Raw genomic sequence first — 22588 nt, 5'->3', positions numbered from 1 at the left:
CATATATTGTCACATACATTGTAACATCAAATGCAAAGTAAACAGAACGTTTATTCATAAATCCCTTTTCGTCTTTGTGTTTTCGTGCCTTGCGTACTTTGATATGGGCATGTGGCCTCGACCCATGACAGTTATGAAGTAAGGAGACACGCTAAGAAAATAAAAAAGATTGTATTCCAATTGTTAGTCAGGATCGCTGGTAAGGTGCCATTAACTGACTTCGAGGCTATGAGCATGCGGAATGTAATATTATCTCGCCGCACAGTAATTATACTTTATGGGAATATTTGTCCGCACATGTTTTTATGTTAAAAATCAAATATGCATATAAAACGATTACATATAAAAAGGTGATAGGGATTTATTTGAAAATTATATACAATTTAAGTGTATTTTTCTTGTATTTCGTAATTATAAGTAAAATGAATGAAGACGTTTCTGAATTTCTGAATCAGTTCTATTTTTCATTGATGAAATAATAACCTTATTTCAAACATTGCTATACGAAACTAGTTCATGCAATGTACATGCACTCTTTTGGGTAAGTTTCCCTTTTTTGGGTAAGTTTCCCCTTTTTGGATAAGTTTCCTTTTTTTTGGATAAGTTTCCCTTTTTGATATGTTGCACTTATTTTGGATAAGTTTCCCTTTTTTGGATAAGTTTCTTTTCATTACTAGGTGATACTTATTTGGAAAAAAATCCAAAATTTTTTGGATAAGTTACACATAACAAAATATTAACGGTGATTATGTTTGTCAAATTCTATTTAGCGGGACAATATCAAATATATGTACTTTCTACTTTTGATACAAGAACTAAAATGCAAAATTCCTAAGCCAGTATTTTTGTAAAAGTCACAAAGACTATGAAGTAAAACATCAGTTTTGTATCTTCACATTGTGATGTAATGTTTACTGATATAAGCAAATATTCAAAGACTAGGAAAAGAAAAGATTACTGTCACAGTTCATTAACGAAGTCGACATAATAGTTGAAGCCTTGATCATTGCACATCGACTTGATTAAATTAACTAATGTTAACAATTAACAATCACTTGCTTAATCTCTCTTATAATCGTTATAAAAGTAAGTATAATCTATATAAACAATAACAACGATAACTAAACGATGAATTGTTCAATAATTATTTAAAACTATTAAAGTTTTCAAACACGAAACAATTCTGCTCATAAACAAGCAAATCAGCAAACCCGTATACGTAGGTTTCCCGTCTATTTATGTGTAAAACTTTATCCTAATTTTGATATGATTTAAATTTAATAAAATACATAGAATATTAAATCTTCATGACAGTAAGTGTTAACATTGTGCAAAAGTGCCTACCTTCTGGGATTTCTAGGTATTGTAATGTATAATTTATTATCAATATTACGACTAGGTTCTGTCTGTTTCCGACAGGAAACACTACACTTTATTAAAGGTGCGTGCTTTTGATTTTATTACAATATTGAATAAAAAAGAGTGGGAAAATATGTATTTGTCATTTTATGATACCATTAAGCAAGATTTGTAATGTATGCAAAAATAACTCTCAGTATATAGTATAATTCTAATTCGAACACAGACTTACTCAGATAAACACACAAAAACATTCATTTAGTATTTTTCATAGCTCATTAGCCTCGATTGATCGATGACAGTTTTCATGGAATTCTTCGTAATTTTTGTGTGGGTGCAATTTGTAACTTACATCTTTTCTGTGGTTTTTGCACATTTGATCTGATTTCAGTAACGCGAATATGTCATTTTTAATAGAATGAGATATCTATGAGATAGACTTAATTGTTACCATAATTTGTATAAAAACAGTGATAATTAGACAGATATATACCTAGATAATGTATGGATATTTTATACTGAAAAGAAAGTTTAGCTGATTAATAAAATGCAACCATTATGTTTTCTTTTTTTCAATAAACAAAGGTTTCTATTTGAAACTACAATTTTGAAAGTATTTCTTTTTTAGCACCGCTTACCAACAATTCAATATATAAAAAGCAGAACTAAAATCAATCTGAAGTTTTAATAACCGAACCGCTTTCACTGAAAGGTACACAGACTCAGTTTTATAGATCTTGTTTTCATACAAATAATGTCAAAAACAATTAGATTTATAACAATGCAAGAGAGCCTCATTTGTATTCTGAATATACATATTTACAAACGATTATATAAATACAACCCATTATTTATTTAATGCAATCGCTATATCTGTCTTATTTAAAATATCTTTTCATTACAAAATAATTATCATCAGTCCTTTTTGTACAGAACATTTATATAAATAGAACATTTATATAAATGAATGTCTGATAGATATAAATGTTTGTGCATATTCAAAATTTACATTTTATGGTCGGTTGTATTTTGTTGTATAATGCAAGGAACAATGTCTTTTTGAAATTTCAGAAATAGATATTTAGTACTCTAGAGATCTGAAGTTTTGAGTCAGACAATGGTATTATTACCTGGAAATTCTTAAATAAATTGTAAATATTTTTTTATTCGTCTGCTTGTTTAACACATTGTATAAAACACATTGTATTTAACACAGAAAATATTATAAAAACTCTGAGCTCATGAATGTATATAAACGTGCTTAAACCTTATATTCAACGTGTGACAAATTGAGTTTAGTGGGGCATGTTTTTAATAAAAGATATCTTTCCAATACAGCTTTGTTCTTTTCCTATCAAAAGAAAGATTTTACAGATATACCTATCTGACTTTAAAAGTAATAACAGATCATGTATTTTAACCTTTAACATTCGTAATTATTATAGTATCATTTCCAAAGAAGATAATTTTATTTACCGTTTGAATATCGTTTATTTGATTAGAAATAAACTAAGTAAAACATCACTTAAATATGAAATTGTGAAATTACCGAATGCCCAGAAGCACAGTCTGAAAGATTACTTGGTTCTTCATTGCAATATCAATAATCCGAAGGACAAGATTATAAACTTAAACGCATCAATTAACAAAACACACTTTTGAGTAAACAGCAACTTCCCAGACAACGGTGCAATCAAATAATTAAACAATTACAATCGCAGAATAGAATTGATTGTGTCTGTTTGTCAAGGAAAATTAATTGTGCAACATTTCATTCCTCTATTATCGATGAAATCACGTTTTTAATGGGAAATGAACTTAAACTGAAAGTTATTCATTTTATTCGAAACATATCGCTTTTTATACCATCTAGAAGGGATGAGAAGATTCAGTATATGTACACATGTCGTATAATATGTACATGACTGCAAACTTAAGTTTAGACTAAATTCTATTAGAAACTTGTCTGACGCTCACACGTTATATATTTACATCCCAAATAATTGTTGTTGTTTACAAAACAAAAAAATCGAATCCTTAAATAGTTCTGAAAATGTGATTATGAAATAAGAATGCACCGTGACTCGTTTTAAAGAATTTAAAAAGAACAATGACCCTATCACATCTAATAAAGACAACCTAAATTCAATTTGTTTGCTTTTTTGTTCCGTCATAAGGAAATGATGAGAGAAACTTTGACAAATACAAAAAAAGAGAAAACTATATCTTTATAAAATGCTTATGCTTTTAACATTTAGATAACATTTACTTTCATCCGAACTTAAAAAAAAAAACATAAAAGGACGCCGTCGAACTTTCATTTCTTATCAGTAATTTAAAATGTGAATGGCTCTTGCCAACAATTATAGTAAATCAACTATTTTTTCTGCAGACACATACTAGATAAATTACTAGATACATTTCAAATATTTCGGTCACTACTTTGCTAGGAAGATTTTGAAGATATTAGAATGAAATAAATTTTTGCACGTCATAACATGTGCTAGTTTAGAGGTAAGTAAAAAAAAATATGATGCATATTTTAGGACATAAATAAAGGAATAAACTGTACACGTCCAACACAAAGATAATGAGGGTGCCAGTAATGCAGTAAGGATTATTCAAGATAAACTTGGCTCGAAACATAAATTCAAGCTCTTTGTTACTGATATAGCAACATAAAATTTTGAGAAATTAGCATTTCAGAGCTACAATTAACAAAACCCCCGAGGTAGAGCACATAAGGGATGTGAAAATCGTCAAAGAACACTTAAAATAAAATAAAGACCTTTAAAATTTTTTCGAGTCTTTCAATAAATCTAAATTGAATGTGGAGACAATGTGTAGTAATCATCTTGCAATTATTATTTATAGATGATATATTAATTGAAATGCTTATATAAATTGTGTGGAAGATTATATAAAATACACATATAATCGTACATAATTAAACCTTGGTCGTTGACCATCAGTAAAACAACAAAAACACTCGGAATTGAATGAGGATTAACCATATCATTTATATACAGACGTTTGAAGAATACATGAAAATACATCAAGACTTAAGCAACAAGACTATTTCAGTAGAAAAGATCACTTTTTATTAATCAAGTCAATTTATAAGACAAAATAAGTTGGCGGACAATTGCGCTCCCTTCTAAGGAAATGCGTATGCAATAATATCACTTGATAGGCAGAAAACATACTAAAATTGGAGAAGAAAAGAAGAAGTTTTTTTTGTTCTTTATAGAAACAAATTACTTTCAAGGTGATTTTGATTTACGGTCATTGTGTTTAAATTATATTATTAAGATGTAATGCAGTTTTATTAAACGTTAATAAATCGATTAAATGGGCAAAATAAATGACCAAAGACCAAAACGTTTGTGCACGTAATAGTCTTTAAAGATTTTGTTTACATTTTAATATAACAACCAAAAACAAATGCTCTCATTCATTTCATTCATTTCAGGAACTTGAATTCTTATAGGCTTTGTCTGAAAAATAAAAATAATGCGAGTATGGTACTTTTTCACTGAGGCATTATGTCTACTTCAGGCAAGTTTAACGTGTTTAAAATAAGAAATTTATTTTTTCGGAAAGTTTTACTAGACATACATATATCTTTCAAATAAATCTTTCTTCTTCTAATAAAGCTACATATTTTCTTTAAGGTTTTGTTTCATATAATAAAATAAAAAACGGATCCCCGGAGCAATGAAAACGAAAATGAATCGGAGACAATTTCTGTAAAGAATGCATGTACGAATTGCAGACTATTTTATTTGCTTTTAAAATTGCAGAAACAATAGTACGTGTGTCGTTATTGAAGGAAATTTATTCTCTTGCTAACGAAACCTAAATGACAAATACAACAATTTTCACTGCTCCTGGCTCTGTCTTACGATATGTTACATTCTAACTGTCAAGAGTATTTGACTTTATGATCTGAAAACGGTTAAATAATAGCCAACAACTGTTTATACATAATCATATAAACGGTAAAAAATATTATAACAAATTTATTACACAGCTTAAATGCTTTCTTTGATTTAAATAAAAATTACATATTAGATTTACTGCAGCCATGTTTATTTATAATATAATCGCCATGAATATCAAATGAGAACCGTCGTTACAAATGTGCAGCATTAAGGGAGATCGCTCCAGAGCAATGACATAAATCAAGTTATTGACAGACTCGGCTTTACTGAGTATGTTCATAAATGTGCATCATTTTTTAGCTCTCTAAACTGACATGAAATGCTATGTACACAAAGCAAATATCTGGAATCCAGACATTAATGAAGTCATCATGAAGTTGAATCAACAGGCAATGCGTATAAGAACAGTAACTTGATTTATCTAGAAAAATGTTTTGTATTTATTTAAATATCATTATATACAAAATAAATTATAATATGTCTTCATCGAATGTAAATATGTTTTGCTGAAACAAAGAAAGCAGCTGTGTTCAAGCATAATATTAATGTCACGATTGTCTAATAAAAAAAATAAAAATAGAAATATTACTTAATGTTATGGAACTTAAACATGAAGTTGAATCATGGGGCAATTTAAAATAAAACATTACTTTGATTGATGTAGACTTATGTGTTTTTAATTGTTTTGTATATATTATGAATAAAATGAACTATATTCCCTAGCGAAGACAACCATTTTATGCTAAAACAAGGGATGGGTTTTGTTTGGAAAATTGTTTGTATTAATTTAAAGCCTTTTGAAAATATTACATATAAATGATCTTGAAATTTATTTTATAGTCCTAAAATATCGATGGAAATTGCAATTTATTAGAATAAATACATTCAGGAAAAAAATGATTAAAAAACATGATTTAAATGTTTGATGCTATTTATAATGTTTCATTAAGTGTAAAATTTAATTATTACCAGGGTATGCAATATACGCTTAATTTTGTCTTGTGCTTGTTTGATATTTAACAAATGAATATATCAAGTCTAAAACAAATAAATGTTTTCTGTCGTGATATTTTCTTTTGTAATCAGCATTTATCTCATAATTGTAGAGCATTGCATATAAGTATTTGAATTAAAAGTATAAACACATATACACATAAATTAATAATATATGAAATGCCTGATTGAAAGAAAACCAATAATTTATTAGCCTTTATGTGGCAAAGTAATTTCTACAAACAATACCACTATTATGTTTAAACGATGCTGATTACACAAAATTGCGTCGGTTTAATAATGCCTTGATGATAATTGCAAAATAATAATATATATTATAAAAGGTCATAAAATGTCAGAGAATTAGAATCATACATAAGAGGGTGAAGGCATCTTTTATTGTATATCAACATCTGCAAGAACATGAGGACGCATCCACAGTGCAAGAGATTAAATAAGTCCAAAGGCTTCTGCAGATATTTAATGTACGGAATAAATGCTGTTTTTGTGCCCTTTACGCTTGGTCGCGAGAATCTATCGTTACACAATATTGTATCTAACATATGTAGGATTAACTTACGTTGAAACAGAGAAACTATTTCCTTTCTACTTAAACAAAATTTAATTTTAAAACAATGCTAAAGTCAAATTTGATAGCAAATCGGACAGGTTTCACGCAACGGTTGAAACAAGTTAAAAGCTGGAGATTATCTTTTGAAAAGACGTATTTGTTATTCTTACCGTCATCTAGCTCAATGGATGAGTGCAGATTTGTTTTGTGAATGGTAAATAGAATGGTTGCAGTTTTTGCTATGCAATTTGTAACGGATAAACATAGATGCAATTTTGTTTGTTATATCTGTTTTAAAGTTTCATATTTTAAATACGTACGTAGTGATGGTTTTGTGCTATAAGAATTGTGAGAAAAAGTTTAAACATATGTATATTATAAATAAAATGATAATATAAAGAAATAACAAACTCCATATTTTCAATATTTTCGGCAGCGCTTTCAATGCTTACATAGCATTTCTTCAACTGAAAGTTTAATAAATATATAATATAATAAATATAGAATCATACATGTACAATATAATATGACATAACATAACATAACATATACATATATTTTATATATCGGTTTATATAACTTTTCTTTAGAAAAGGCGTCATGATGTCAAATATTCGGAAAATGTCCCGATAGAGTTTTGAATTATGGTACTTTTTGTATATTTACAAAACTTGTTTGTGACCATATATACACATTGCATACATGTATTTTAAAGTGACACTATGCCCATCAAAATCTTGTTGTGATCAAGAAATGTAATATATAAGTTATGTAACGGATACACATAGATGAAATTTTGTAGTTAAGTTATATGTTAAGTACCATATGTAGTTAAGTTATATGTTAAGTAAAGTTTGGTGTTTTACATTTTCCATTACGAAATAAATAGATCAAGTCTTAAACAAATGTTTTCCTTGACATTTCCATTTATCTTAATTGTAAAGCACTGCATATAAGTACTTTAATTACAAGTTTATACATTGTCACATAAATATATGAAGTGCCTAATTGAAAAAGATCTTAGTAAAGGATCAGTATTTTATTAGCCTTAAATTGTCGAAGCTATTTGTAAAAAACAATACTGCTGTTTCCTACATGTTTTCAAACAATGCTGATTAATAATGCCTTGATCATAACGGCAATAACTATAAATTGTATTAATGTGCATAAAAGCATAACTATATTCCAGTACTATTAAATTGTTTTATCATTTTATTTTTGTGATCATATCAATCATAAATGAAAAAAATATCTTCCTTAATATACACATGTAATGTATTTAATTTTAAAAATGGTAAAATTACTTGAGAGAAAGAGAATGACGAACCCATTCAAATTATAGCTGTTCCAATTAGATTTTGATTTAGAGTGATGACTTTAAATTATCAATTTTCGAAGAAGATAAAGAGAATATGATAACTAAGTGGGATTATATTTTGGTTGTTAATTTCTTTATTAACAGTCTGTTTTGTATCAAATAATTTTTGATTCTATGAAAATCTATAAGGGACCAAAATATGTAATACAATTAACTGATTTTTGATAACATAATTCTGAGAAGATAAAGAACTGAAATGCAATCATTTAAATACAGTGGGACAATTCAATTCATTAATGAAAGATTCTTATTTCCTTGAAAAAAAAAATAAAATAGTACAACTCGGAAATTCAGTTTTCTTAAGTCCATTCATGAAAGACATTGTGAAGCGATACATCTTTCACACGCCAGCACCGGTTTAAGCTGTGTTCAATCATAAAAAACTAAAAGTATTAGTATAGTCAACGGTCTCAAAGGATACAAAATGACACTTGGATAAGGTTTTGACCTACCTGTATACATATTAAAACTTGTTGCCTATTGGTCAATTTCGCAACACAGAAAATGCAGAAAACTTTTTAAGAATTGAAAAAAAATCTTTTCTTCTATGTTGTTTGCATTGTCCTTGAAAATGTATAAACAAACTCCATCCGAACATGCGATAATCAGTTAATTAACTATTTTTTTGAACTATTTCAAACTGTTAATCAAGATCAAAATGAATATACTGAAAACATAAATATGAACTTACACCCCAGTTACACAGAGCCATTGGTGATTGATCGGTAGTTTTTTTAGCCAAATTATGGAGTGAACCGATGACAACGTATTTAACACCGATATCACCTATTGGTCACCTGTTTTCCACCTATCAACTGCTATTTGGGAAAGATAAGTTTCATCAATGAAAAATTACCGATTGGGATTAATAAACATGTTTAAAATTCTCGATCGGTGAAAATATTTTACAAATAACCGACAGCAACCTATATCACGAGATATGCAAGCTCTTAATCACCGATATCGCCGATCGGACAAAGATAACCAAATATGAATCTGACGGAAAGTGTTGAACCATTGATTACTAGCTATCAAACACCGATTAATCAGCGTTACGCCCGATTTAGCTCCGATTTACAAACGATAAAAACCAAAAGTATTTCAGAATTTAATCATCGACCCATTCCCGTTTGAGTTTGCTTTCTGTCACCGAAGGCCGTGTACACAGAAAACCAGAAATAAAATCACGCATGACAACCGATCATAACAGCGAGTAAATTTAAAATTAAATGACCGATTGGGGACCGACCGTCTGTGTAACTGGGCCCTTAAATCCTGTAACATGCTCTGTTGTTTGATGTGGTATTCTTAAAAAAAATGTTACATACCATGGCATCAGTATTTATTTGCATTTATCGTTCATATTTTTTCGTTAATTGTTTATTTATATGGGTTATTACTTATCTCTAATAAAGTATCAAAATCGGTAAAGGTATAAGTCATAATGAAATATTTTTGATACACACACATTACAAAAAACCCTTTAAAAACCTTCAATTAAATCTTTATTAAGGCAAATGCCTAATCAAATCAGCCAGAATTCAGACTTTGTGAGCTTATATCAGCCAAAAGAAGTATTATAACGTATCATTAATTTCAAAATTAAAAAGAGACAAAAGGTTTTGTACTTTAAACAACGATTAAGTTTAGAACAGACACTTTTTATGATTAAATAGTAAGACAAAATACAGTAAACTTCATTTATAACGATATCGTTTATAACGATGCTATTGCTACGGTCCAGACTCTTGTTGTCAAATTGGTTGTTTCTTGGATATTACGATATCTGGATAGAACGATGTCCATGAAATATCGTCAAAAGTGGAGTTTATTGAACTATTAATGTAATCTCAGATAACTGCAAAATGATGCAAAATAAACATTTATTTTTGTGGCATTTTAAGTTAATTGAGTGTGTAACTTAATGTTTTTCCCTGCTGAAACCTGCAGTCAACAAAGATGAATTTACCGTATTATCGAAGATTAAATTTCGAATAAATCTGTTAAGAAAAAGGGTTTTTATGAGACAAATTATTCAAAATTAGAAACATTATATATAAAAACCGCCAACGATGTTTTCTCCTGAGAGAAAACCTACTAACTCATTTAAAAGTCAACAACACGAGCTTAAAGACAATGAACTTAGTGCCTTAGGACAAATAAATTACACTAAGGACAAATAAATTACACTAAGGACAAATAAATAACAGAAATACATACATCCTTGATAATCGTGCAGACGACAAATCGAACATAGGTTTGAATAATGAAAAAATGAATGATTGTTTGCGACTTTTATGATTTTATAAGTTAATACACCATCTCGTATATGCTATATTGATACAATGAAAACATTAAGAAATCTTTTTTTTTTTTCATTTATAATCAATTCTTTCGACATCAAAAACTATTTTGACACAGAAAACAATATAATCACTTATACGATGTCTGCGCTTTCTCTTGATTTCTTTTGTTGGATTTAAAATAACACCGCTAATATGTATTATAATTGTGCAAAAGAACCTTATGTCATGATATAAAAAAAACAATTAGATTAACACGTTTAATACGAAGTAAAAATGACATTAACACATGTCAACTTAAACTAAAAAGTTAAACTTAAACAATTATACTAGATGGCAATACTGTTTAACTTATTTTTCTCCTAAGCATGACCGTCTTGATAAGCTTTTGAAGAAAAAACATTTTTCTTCATCAACATAATTATGAAGAATTTTCTAATATAAAAAGCAGTACATCCAAAATCATTATAATTAACCACATGTAAGAGCTACTGAATCTTTATTCTCGCATTTGCAGAAGATCGGTGACGCAAGTCGAGGTTCAGCAGGCTTTCCTTAAATGACAGAAAACAGTTAATATTAACCTTTTCGTTATTTGTCTTTTTTGTTTCGTAAAGAAACCTGTTTCGTTATTCCTTTTACATGCGCATGCGATGTCATATGACAGTAATGTTTGGAAAACTATCAATGCAGTCAATTATCTTTTAATGCATGGGCCACACTATTATAAAACGTGTAATAACAGTGTGTGCTCTCGTGATTTCATCCGTTAATGAATACCCTTTTCTCTGTTAATGCACATATGCATGTGCAGTTTTAATGCATGAATATAACTTCAAGCATCGGGACTCTTGCTACGATAGAGTATAACTGTTTATGCTTAAATAGTTTATAGCTCATCCTCCAATGTCATATTGAATGCATATCCATTCATATCTAGTAAATATAAACAAGTGTCAAAAATAAACTTTCAAGTAAAAATAACACTCCAGGGAAATCATTTTAATTATTTCAAAGTTTACAATTAACGTTTTAACAACATTGGTTCTTTGCTGATAATATAAACAACCCCTCTTTGAAATACATCGCATTAAACAAACAAAGTGATTAAAATCACTTTCATACGTTAAATGTTGATTAAAAAATCTAAGCTAGACTAACATCATATGTGTCATGTGACAAAATGGAAATTCACTTCACGATCCGAGCCTACATTACTTCAACGATATTGCATGATATTAAATTTTATCTATATACATAGAAGACGTCATGCATATATATATAATATGATTCTTTTCAGTTCAGAAATAAGCGGTTACAATTTCGTTCGTTTGTTTGATTGTGATATATGTCGCACCGACACAGTATACCTCGTATAGTGACGTTCCAGCTTTACTTGTGGAGGAAGACCTTAGGTGCCATTCCGTGCCATTATTTCAGGCAAGAGCTGGCAAGCAGTTACAAATGTGCAGCAAACTATCTTTATACGTAATGCACTAAAAGTAAAACCCTTATATCCAGAAGATTTGCAATACAAATGTAATGTTTCAATTTTGTAATATAACAAGACTAAAACAAATGACACATTCCCACAAGAAATGTCACTTTACATTAACGAAATTAGCATGAAGCTGAATAAACCGGCATTGTTTACTAAGACGTTAACTTGATCTTTCTAGATAAAGAGATCTCTTAACTACAAAGTATATTCTATAGCGACGACATTTTATGATGGAGCAAATGAAACAGTCATGTCAACATCTCTGATGTCCAATGAAAAATGCAGATGGTATAAAATCTCTAATCCATTTCGGCAGGATACAGATAGATATATAAATTATAACTTTATTTGTATGTAAAAAACCGCTTGCCCTTCAACTTTGGTCAAAATAGATTAGTGTGCAGAAAAAAAACTGAAATCTGAATGAAAAATATTTCATCGATTTGAATTAAGATCATTGCTGTATAAAATTGAGGAGTCAAAAACATTTAATTTCTGTCAGTTGTGTCTAGAAGGGAGTTATCGTTGTAATTTCATAATAATTCATTATGAGAAAGATGAGAGAGGGCAGTACCTTACAAAGGTCATTAAACATTAGTTTAACGTAGTTTAGTTTAACGCCATAAATAAAGTTCATTAAGTGTAAATCTTAGCAATAATCAAGACACGTAATATGCGCCTTGTTTAGATTTGAATGCTAATTTTGGTTTGGTATTTACATTCCTGATTACAAATCAAATATATCAAGTGTAAAACAAACAAAGCTTTTCAGTGATATATTTCTTACAAATTATGAATGAATCTGATTTTCAGAGAATTGCATACACTTTAAGGCGTTGGTTGCAAGTAAACACACGAAAATGTAAAAGAAAATTCTTGATTGTAGAATCCTTAGTTATTTTAAAGGACATCTCATCGATCCTAATCTGGCACAGTAAAAAAGTGTTCTGTAAAAAATAATACTACAATTTCAATATAAATGGCCCAAACAATACTAATAACATAAAATTGCGCCATGTATTATAATAATGATAATTATCGTTTTTCTTTTTGCAAGATAATGGCAATAATTATACAATGTAAATTATAAATAGTCATTTAATGCCAGAAAAATCAAATTATATGTAGATAACGCGTAAAATCATTAAATTTGACAAGTAGATATGTACACAATTTTGTTCTCGAGTAGATGTGTACAAAAGTTTGTTCTTTACACAACTAGAATTACCATACGTTAAACATAGACACAGTTTGCTTACTTCTTGAGACAAATATCACTTGACTATAGCTACAATTAAAATGTTATTAATATTTCATATAGCAGCGCAAATATTTGGACATGGAGGATAGTTTATTAAGTTTTGGAATACAAGTGCTGTCACAAAGGAACTTATTGAATGTTGTATTGAATATTTAGAAAAAAAGATATGGTAAGAAGCAATTTTGTTTTGTTCTTTCTTAAATTGCTACTCACCATATCTTTTTTTCCTAAATATTCAATACAACATTCAATAAGTTTCAAGAAGCATATCGCTTTCATCATGATTGCTTAACATATAAAGATAGGTGGTCATTTATTCAGTTCTATTTTACAGTTTTGCAACAATGAAAGGGTTATTTGATGTGCTTTTGATAAAAACATGATGAATACGCTAATAAAAAATGTTCGATTCTGTGTTTACCTTAATATTTGACAGAATATAAATTCTGAATAAAAATTATGGTATGACCTTTACCATGCCAACGAAAAACATCAATTTAACATAGTTATGCTAATGATAATTGTTCTATTTATCAATTATAATTATCAAAACTACTTATTATCATAAATATTCCGAAAATTTATAACTTCAAAAACAAAGTGTATTGTTAACCTAGAGAGTTCAAAAAGTTATTTTTTCTATATTTTGTATCACACCAATGCTTACCACGTTAATTTCTTATTTGAGAGGAATATTAGTTTCAACAATATTTTATTTCAATCCACCATATATACGCAATATGAATACAATCAAAAACAAAAAGGAAAAACATTTTTAATATCTATTACATCATCTATTACATTGACAAACATGAACATCATGTAATTCATACTAGTATGAACAAAGAGTTACGTCAATAATTTAAAATATTTTTAATATACAAGTAACACGAGTAAGTGGTTGTTGATTTAACATTTTCGAAAACAGACAATAGGTATAGACACAATAAAAACTATGGGATTGTTTATTTTTTGACAAATTCTCAATAAACAAATTATTATTTTTGTCCTGGGAAATAATACAATGGTCCAAAATGTTAATCAAATTAAACTAACCGATTTACAATGAAAATTTTCTTCAGAAAACATTCCGGCGTTTAATGATATTAAGTTGAGAAATATATCCACATATGAAATAAATACATTTTTACAACATATCGTCCACATATTACATGCTTTATTTGATATTTAGGGTAAATCTTTATATATATGAATTAAATTTCAATGTAGAATATCTCTTTATATAGAATTAAAAAATTCAAATGAATTAGACACACTAAACAGCAAATTATCAAATAGAATTATTCAATTATTTAGTATGTCCTCAGTCCATTGCCTTAATGCACTATCATGTTCTCATTTCGTAGGTCTGTGAAAAACATCGTGGGTGTTTTTGTATATAATGTTTCTAATTTAGAATAAATTGTCTCGTTCAAAACATTGTTTCTAACTGATTTTTTAAAATTTAATCTGTGGCAATTTAGGAAATAAATCTTGTTTATAAATACGTCATGTTTCTGAATAATAAAATTAATTTAAAGACAGACTCAATGAATTTCATATGCGACTAAATAATTGTTTATGTTATATCAAATATTGCTGAGTCGCGGTCACGTTCTTAGAATGAATTATCAATAAAAGTACTTTAACAAAAGAAATAAAAATAATTATGCAGACGACAAATTCAAAATACATTCATATGTTTAACTATTTAAATTAAATATGAAAAAATGGTATTAAGGTAAAGCTATTTGACCTTTTGTTATTCACCAAGAAAAAGCTCTGTAAACTAACATTATGTCAATAATGCTAATGATAAGACTATTCAAACATTAAAAATCCTCAACATAGTTACTTTGTGCTCTTTATCAAGTATTACATTGACACAGATATGTATTAATTTTTGCTTTGTTACGTTTTGCTTGTTTTAAGGGGCATCCACATTAATAGCATTATGCATTTCTCGGTCTTCTGCTAAATTAGCTAAACTGATACTTTTATGATCAAATGGTGAATACTTCCAGATGTTTCAAAACAGTATATATCCATCTTTTGAATATTTTAACTAAGCATTCGTTGATAATCATTTATCAAATTATTTATATTACTTAACACATTTTACGCGAAGTTACCTGGCTTTTACACAGCGGACGATTACACTACCTTTTGGGTATAGCGCGGTTTCGATGCAGTGATATACTTCAGGCTGCACAAATACAATTAAACTCTGTTTCATTTAAAAACAATATAAAATGGTGTTTATAGTGTTCAAAATTCAAATAACTATTAAAAAGTGTAGACTATTAAATTAGTTTTAGCCACCCAATATCCAAAAATGGAACATTCCCGGACAAAAATTTATAGTCCTTTTCAAAATAATAAATGGAGTAACACACTATCACTATTGTCAACCCCGTTAAGCAAACAATCTGTCACGTGACCCCACAAGGTATTTTTCTTTGTGTCATTCGCTGTATGCTCACAGGCTTGTTATCATGGCTTGAGCTTAATAAAGTTTATGTTGTTGTTGTTGTTGTAAATAGGGTAACATTGGCCATGGTAGAAAAGATCCCCCAGTTACCCCTCTATTGAAAAAAGATTAAATATACCAATTAGGATATCACTAAAATATCAGCTATAGCTAAAATAATTCCCGTATATAAAATCTAATACTAAGTTGTTGGAACATCTATTTTACTTGTTTAATTTATATTTTGCTTTGTTTCCATAAAAATAATATTTATTTTTACCTTAGAATAGAAATTTCATTAACGTTCAATGCATATGTTTAGAAGATAGGTACTGTAACTATCAACAAGTGTTATCAATAAATTCAAAGTAAAAACCCTTCTGGGAAATCATTTCGATTATTTAAAAGTTGTAACAACGTTGGTTCCTTGCTGATAATAAATATACTGTCTCTTTGCAATTCTTAAATAAACAAAGTGATTAAAATCTCTTCCATATTCTTAAATGATGATTAAAAAGTTAAAAGCAAGAAGAAAACGAAAAAGAAGAATAAACAAGAAGAAGAGAAAAATAATCTTTAAGAGAAAACATTTTTGAGTTCCATACAAACACTTACTCGCTATACTAATACCAATGGTCAAAGAACAAAGGAAGCGGAATATAATTAATCTGTATGAGTACTTTTTCGGAATCTATTAAAAGATACAAAAAAGGTAATGATTTATGATTACAAAAGTAACAAGTTCATACTGTTTTCAGTATGGAGTTATACTGTGGTGAAATGGCTATCTGGAAATGATTCTTACTTACCGCTTTTATTCGATGCCTCCAGAGATATGAGGGTCTGACACTCCTGATATTTCTCAATTCTTATTCTGTTCTGATCTTCAAGGCTCACAATTGCGACACTCTGAAATGAACGTAAAAACACTACATGTTCTCAAATTCTCATAACTCGTTTGTATTTCGCTAAAGGTCCTAGCTGTATGCACATTGCATAATTTTGTTATTGGCCCTAATTGGGTATACAGTGCGGTATTTCGATGTACGCCCTAATACGGTATTTTGTAAACATCTTTATTCTTATCATGTTTATTCTTACACATGATTCTCCAACTTTTAAAAGCATGCATTTGTATTGTATTATTATTCTTAGAAGTTTCGTGTTTTGAGGTAATATTCTTAACCAAGAGAACGTACTTTTTGCAAGAATGCAATAACTATTTTAAAGAGGCACTTTTAAAGCGTTGTTTTCAAATTGTTTCGTGACTTCTGATAATAAATTAAGGTCATTGTCCCCCCACCGGAAAAATAGATGATTTGGTTATTTCTATAATTAAAGTGCATGCTAGAGGAAATGAAAAGACATATTCGTTTCAGCTGTTGCTGACATCGTTAAGGTAAAAGTTAAAAAAATAATACTTAAAGTATACTAAGTTATTCTGCTTGAAAATTAAAATAAAAAAGAACTCAACATTACTGGCAAAACTAAAGTAGCAATGGAAAAGGAACAACATTAATTTTCATGTCAGCGAGTTTAACCATTAGGCCAAATAGAGATCCTAAAAACATAAATATAAGCCAGGTCTAACAATATTAAAGTAGTCAAAGTAAAAATTATTCGTCTTTTACGAAAAATTGAATGATTAACGTTTTTCAAAGAAATTCAATATCATCGATTTGGTTACTTTAGAAGCATAATATTTGAATCACAAACGTTATTAACTTCGCATGCAAAACACAAGGCACGGAATTTAGTGACGACAACAATGGAGTTGCGTATCAGTTTAATTCATTTTAAGCAACACACCAAGATAAAACATTTGTAATTCTGTTTATTGGCTTTAAGGGATGCTTAATTCTCGTACTTCGTTCACAATGCACATTTCTCATACTCCATTAAACATGCAATCTGAATCATTTGAATTTAAATAACATGCTAAAGTCCTTTTATAGACATATAATTCAACAAGATAAATTGCCTTGGAGATGAACATCGATTCACAGTTGTAATGTTAAATATAATAAATGTTACAACTATCAGACTTTCTTATTACAACACATTAAGGATGGTATTGTGGTTTAGTATTACAGTCATTACAGATAATAGAAGGTGATAAACAAGTGAAGTGAAATATACGTATTCATTTTGTTCAATATAACTCCATAATGGAGATAAAAACACTGCAATAATTTTAACTTAAAAGGCAGTCAGACAAATACATCATTATTTTATTACTTACTGACTTTTTATTGTTAGTTTTGGCAGTAATTTATTTCTGTTTACCGATGAACAGTTGTTTAAATCAAATTCTTAGAATATTGAAAATGGCATAATATTAACTTTGAACAGGCAGAAATACATAAATAATAAAAAAATATTTCTTTTATCTGATACATGCATCTTGAGAGATTAATAATAAGTTTTTATCATTAGTATATAATTAAGTATATTTGTAAATGAAGCATTCAATCATAAAAACTATATTTTGTTGGATACATGTACAATACTAGATTCCATTGGACAGTGCACAGATGTCATACACAAATTGGACGAATCGCTGGCAGTCTAAACAGACACTATACTGTTGATAGTTCATTTTAAGTGTTTTAATATTGTACTGTCTTAAACTCTAGATAGATTGCTTCAAATTCAAAGCAGGGCAAACCTGTATGCTAAGGAGTAAACAGTACAAAAATATGTCAAAAACAACTATTATAGATTGTTACTATTGTAAAAGATTGGTAAGTTTTACCTTTAAATTCATAAATCAGTTATGTCCAAACAATACACATTAAACTCCCTTACCAATTGTTGTTCTTCCTTTTATCTATTCACATTGCTAAGCCCCACTTATTGTTGTGTGATTATGTTTGCCTTATTATTGACATTGATTTACTTTTTAAGTGATCTATCGCTTTAATTGTTATTCAATTTAATCTTTGTTGTTATCACTTTGACCCTCTGTGAAACAGTACCTTGTAGTTAAAACACTGATTAAATTATTATATATATATAAAACCGATGATTTCAATTCAATACTCAATCCATTTAAATGTTATTGTCTTCACCTGATAACCACTAAGCAATCATTAGTCACTTTAAACTTTGTTTATCACGTGACTATTGACAAGTTTATGACTAATATTTCTCTTATCTCTATTTAACTATATACTAGAAGATAGCATATGTAAGTATGTATGTGTTCCTTCCATCTTGACACGTATTATATCATCATACTACTATGAACAGTATGCCTATTGTTATACACGATTAGACAAATTAGTTCTTAAAACACAAATACTTCAATACCAAAAATATTACCTATCAAAATTTTTCGATAGCTTTGAAGGTAAATTTTATATATTGGTAAACGTTTTAGTTTAGCATTACAAAATAAAGCCTAATTTAACATTATTTTTATGTTTAAATGTTGATGTTTGCTTCAGCGTGTGCTAGAGGATGCGAACGATAGCTAGCATTTGCCACTGCAGTCCATAAACAAGCCCAATCAAACCGAACTCTGCAACATTTTCAGTTTTGTTCTTTCGGCCGACCTAATGGTTTATTTTAACTATTTCACAACTAAACAAACATATAGTATAAAATCTGAGCATCTCGAATACAATATTTTGAATTTTATCAGATATAGTTTAAGGTCCTATTTCTCACCGTGACACAGAAGTATAAGTGAAAACAAAAAAGAAAAAGTGCGTCCTTTCTTTTGAATAGACTCCTACAAAACGTACATATTTGTATTTACATATCATATAAAGAAATAATTGTTTTTATATAATATATGAAATACAATAGCAATAACAAAACTGTTAACAAGTAAAGAAAAAAATACTTTTGTAATCTTTACTCGTCTTTAATAAAAATAATGTTGGGATAAGTATACACATTTTCAAAAAGGCTTTTTATTTCATCACAATAGATAAATTCAGATATTAAAAAGTCATTTTTCTTCCCCTGTCGTAATATTTCATATCTGTTCAGTTGAACCTGACCCTTTTGTAATAAATGAAGTATTACCTAGTTTCTAATCTAAGTGATACTAAATCAGTGTGTCAAAGTGACAAGTAGGATACAAAATCATATCAGATTAAATTCTAATATGGTAACAATATCAGATAAAATTCTAAATATAGCTAATATTCAATAATTTTTTTCCTTATTGATAATTTCAATATTGAACAGGAAATATTATAAAATACAGTACGTACAGGATATAACAAGAAAGGTCATTTGTGAGCTATTAAAACAAAGTGCAGAATATGTGAAAGAGTGCACCGGCTTTTTAAATCTTTCTGCAAGTTATTCTTGAATCATCCTTTTTTTCATTTTTCTTTCATCTTTATTGTAACAAAATCACGAAGGTTATCTCCACGTCAATATCTTTTTCAACTGTATGGAAACTAGCAATATAATGCCTTTACAACTTTTACTTATAATTATTGAACTAAATAGTAGTTATCTTCAAGGACCTCAACTCATGGTTTTTTGACATAACGCGACAGGATTTTTTTAAAAATATTTTTTAATTTCAATTCATGTAGACACATGCAAGTCACTTTGTTCGTATTTCAGATCTATCACTCCGTTTTTTTTATCAATTTACATTTTCATTCTTCAAAATTACCTGAAATAATTAATCGCCTTAAGCTCAAATCGGAATATGAATCGAAATAAACATCAATTTTCAAATAAATTTCAAGTAATTTCTTCATTATCCTTTTTATATTTTTCTGTTTTCAATGTCCTAGTTTATCTGTGTTACATTTTCAAATTATATGCTTTTCAAGCTTTCGGACCTTAGTGGAGTGAAGCTCCTTTAACAATTTTGATGTCAAAGTTGATTAATATACCTTAGTCTATATCTAGCCTTTGTGATTTCAGATAGTATAGAATATATATATTTTGGACTTTTCAACAAACACAAATCTTTGGAATGAATTCTTTAATTGGTAAGTTGAAATTGGTATTCATAAAATCAAGACACATTTTCGTCATTTTTTTCATTCACAAAAAGATTATGTTATATATTCTCTACTTTGCTAAATATAATATATAGAGTTGTCAAACAAAAAAGAAAATACCAAACAATCTCGACGATTTCAGCAATGAGTGGGACCAATTTTTATTAATGTTTAGTACTGATTGATAATATATTTGAAGTATTTTAAAAAAGCAGCCTTTCTTGCTTTTACCTCTTTTTCTTTATCTTACCGTAGTTTGTGCCAAAACATATATTTTGTTTGCTTTTTTCTCTCTCTCCATTTGTTCTTTGCATATTTTTAGACCCACCTCTTAATTTGTTTTAACAATTCCATTTATAAATGACTCAACAAAACGCTACCATGTTTAAAAAATCATCGCCTTTTCCAGAAAGGTATTTACGTTTAAGCCTTCGTAAATAAATAGTTAAAAATATCTACTAATACAACAACATCATTATATTATTATGTTATGTATGTTATTTACGTAAAACTAAGAATTGTAAAAGATAATATAAAGACATTATAAATAAACGGACCTTAAACGTGTCTAAACATTTACAAGAATAGGGTACACTGCATTCTCAAAATTTACAAATACAGTCATTGTTTAACACTTATCACCTGCTTATGTCTGTCCATAAATCCAATTTCAGGAGACGCTTTGACAACATAGACAAGATGGCAATCAATAATAACAACTTAAGTTAGAACTTGAATCAATTTAGTCTAGTCAAGTCTAGTCAAGCTAAGTAAATACTAAGTAACGTATAGAATAAATTAGTCTAGTTAAGCTAAGTATATACTTTATATCATCAGAAGCTACATTTTGTAATTTTTTATTCAAAATGTCTGAGAATAATTCTGCATGTTTCTCATGTGTAATGTTTTACGTCATACCAAGACTGGTAAATTAACTGTAAATCATACACTGCTTATTATTACAAGATTCAAACAAGATAAAACATGTAAGTCATGACAATTCAACATACTACACTCATTTATAATGACATCTAAGAACTCACCATTATTTAGTTTTGTTGATATCTTGATTACATTTCACGACCATCTGCAGTATATCTAACAGCAATAACACCTGTTACCTGTGAAATAAAAAAGACAGATTAACAAACACTGTGCAAGATAAAGTATTTTGTTCAAAATTTCAACAAAGATGGACTTTTTAATAGAAAGGCATTTTCATTTCTAGGTATGAAGAGCAAATTCCGATAGCAGCAATAACAACTTTATTCATCTCTGTATGAGATGAATCATGTAAGCAGTGGAAATGTAAACATTTAAAACTCATGTGAATCTCGTGCTTTCACGGTTGTGCATTTTTTCACCTTCTTCTCTACGTCAGGTGGTATAATCGGCCTGCTTATGTAAATTGTGTACATACTTGCTGATGGCAACAGACTAATCAAAATGAGTTTTTGTCGGAACAAATAATGTGTTAATTTCATTTTTTCTCTTCTTGTGCAAGTATCAAAAGAGATTAATTGTGCCGAGATTTCAGACGTATTTTCAGTGACTGTTACAAATCGTTTCCTTATCTCTATCAGTGTATAATACTGTTATCCATTTTCTGTGTTAACCTTGGCTGAAGTGTTCTTCTAATGCAGACACAAGTCTTCTAGAGGAAACATAGTGTTTTTTCCACTAAGAATCTTTTTTACTAATCTAAAATGACTGATTGCAAATGTCACAAACAAAAACTGAGTCGCATTGGTAGTTTTTCACTATACGTAAACAGTGTTTTCGTTAGAATAGTAGATTCCTTTGGTAGACAAATTATGGAAGCAGTGAAA

General features: G+C 28.7%; 1 protein-coding gene across 4 annotated transcripts in view; it reads right to left on the bottom strand.

Moving 5' to 3' along the window:
• The window catches only part of LOC132740484 (secretin receptor-like), a 138321-nt gene that overhangs the window by 19049 nt on the left and 96684 nt on the right, over positions 1-22588 (bottom strand). For 2 of the 4 annotated variants that reach the window (XM_060728391.1, XM_060728392.1), the window contains 2 exons: positions 21803-21880; positions 16590-16689 (listed from right to left, as the gene is read on the bottom strand). In XM_060728391.1, the coding sequence (XP_060584374.1) occupies positions 16590-16689; positions 21803-21805 (103 nt within the window). In that variant the 5' untranslated portion in view covers positions 21806-21880. Of the gene's footprint in view, positions 1-16589; positions 16690-18535; positions 18632-21802; positions 21881-22588 lie in introns of those variants that run through there. The other 2 variants (XM_060728393.1, XM_060728390.1) reach the window with 2 other exon arrangements.

The sequence above is a fragment of the Ruditapes philippinarum genome, unplaced genomic scaffold, assembly GCF_026571515.1.
Source record: "Ruditapes philippinarum isolate M1 unplaced genomic scaffold, ASM2657151v2 ctg550_1_1_1_1, whole genome shotgun sequence".
Classification (NCBI taxonomy): domain Eukaryota; kingdom Metazoa; phylum Mollusca; class Bivalvia; order Venerida; family Veneridae; genus Ruditapes; species Ruditapes philippinarum.
The sequence above is the reverse complement of the archived record's forward strand: the minus strand, read 5'-3'. Positions and strand labels throughout refer to the sequence as shown.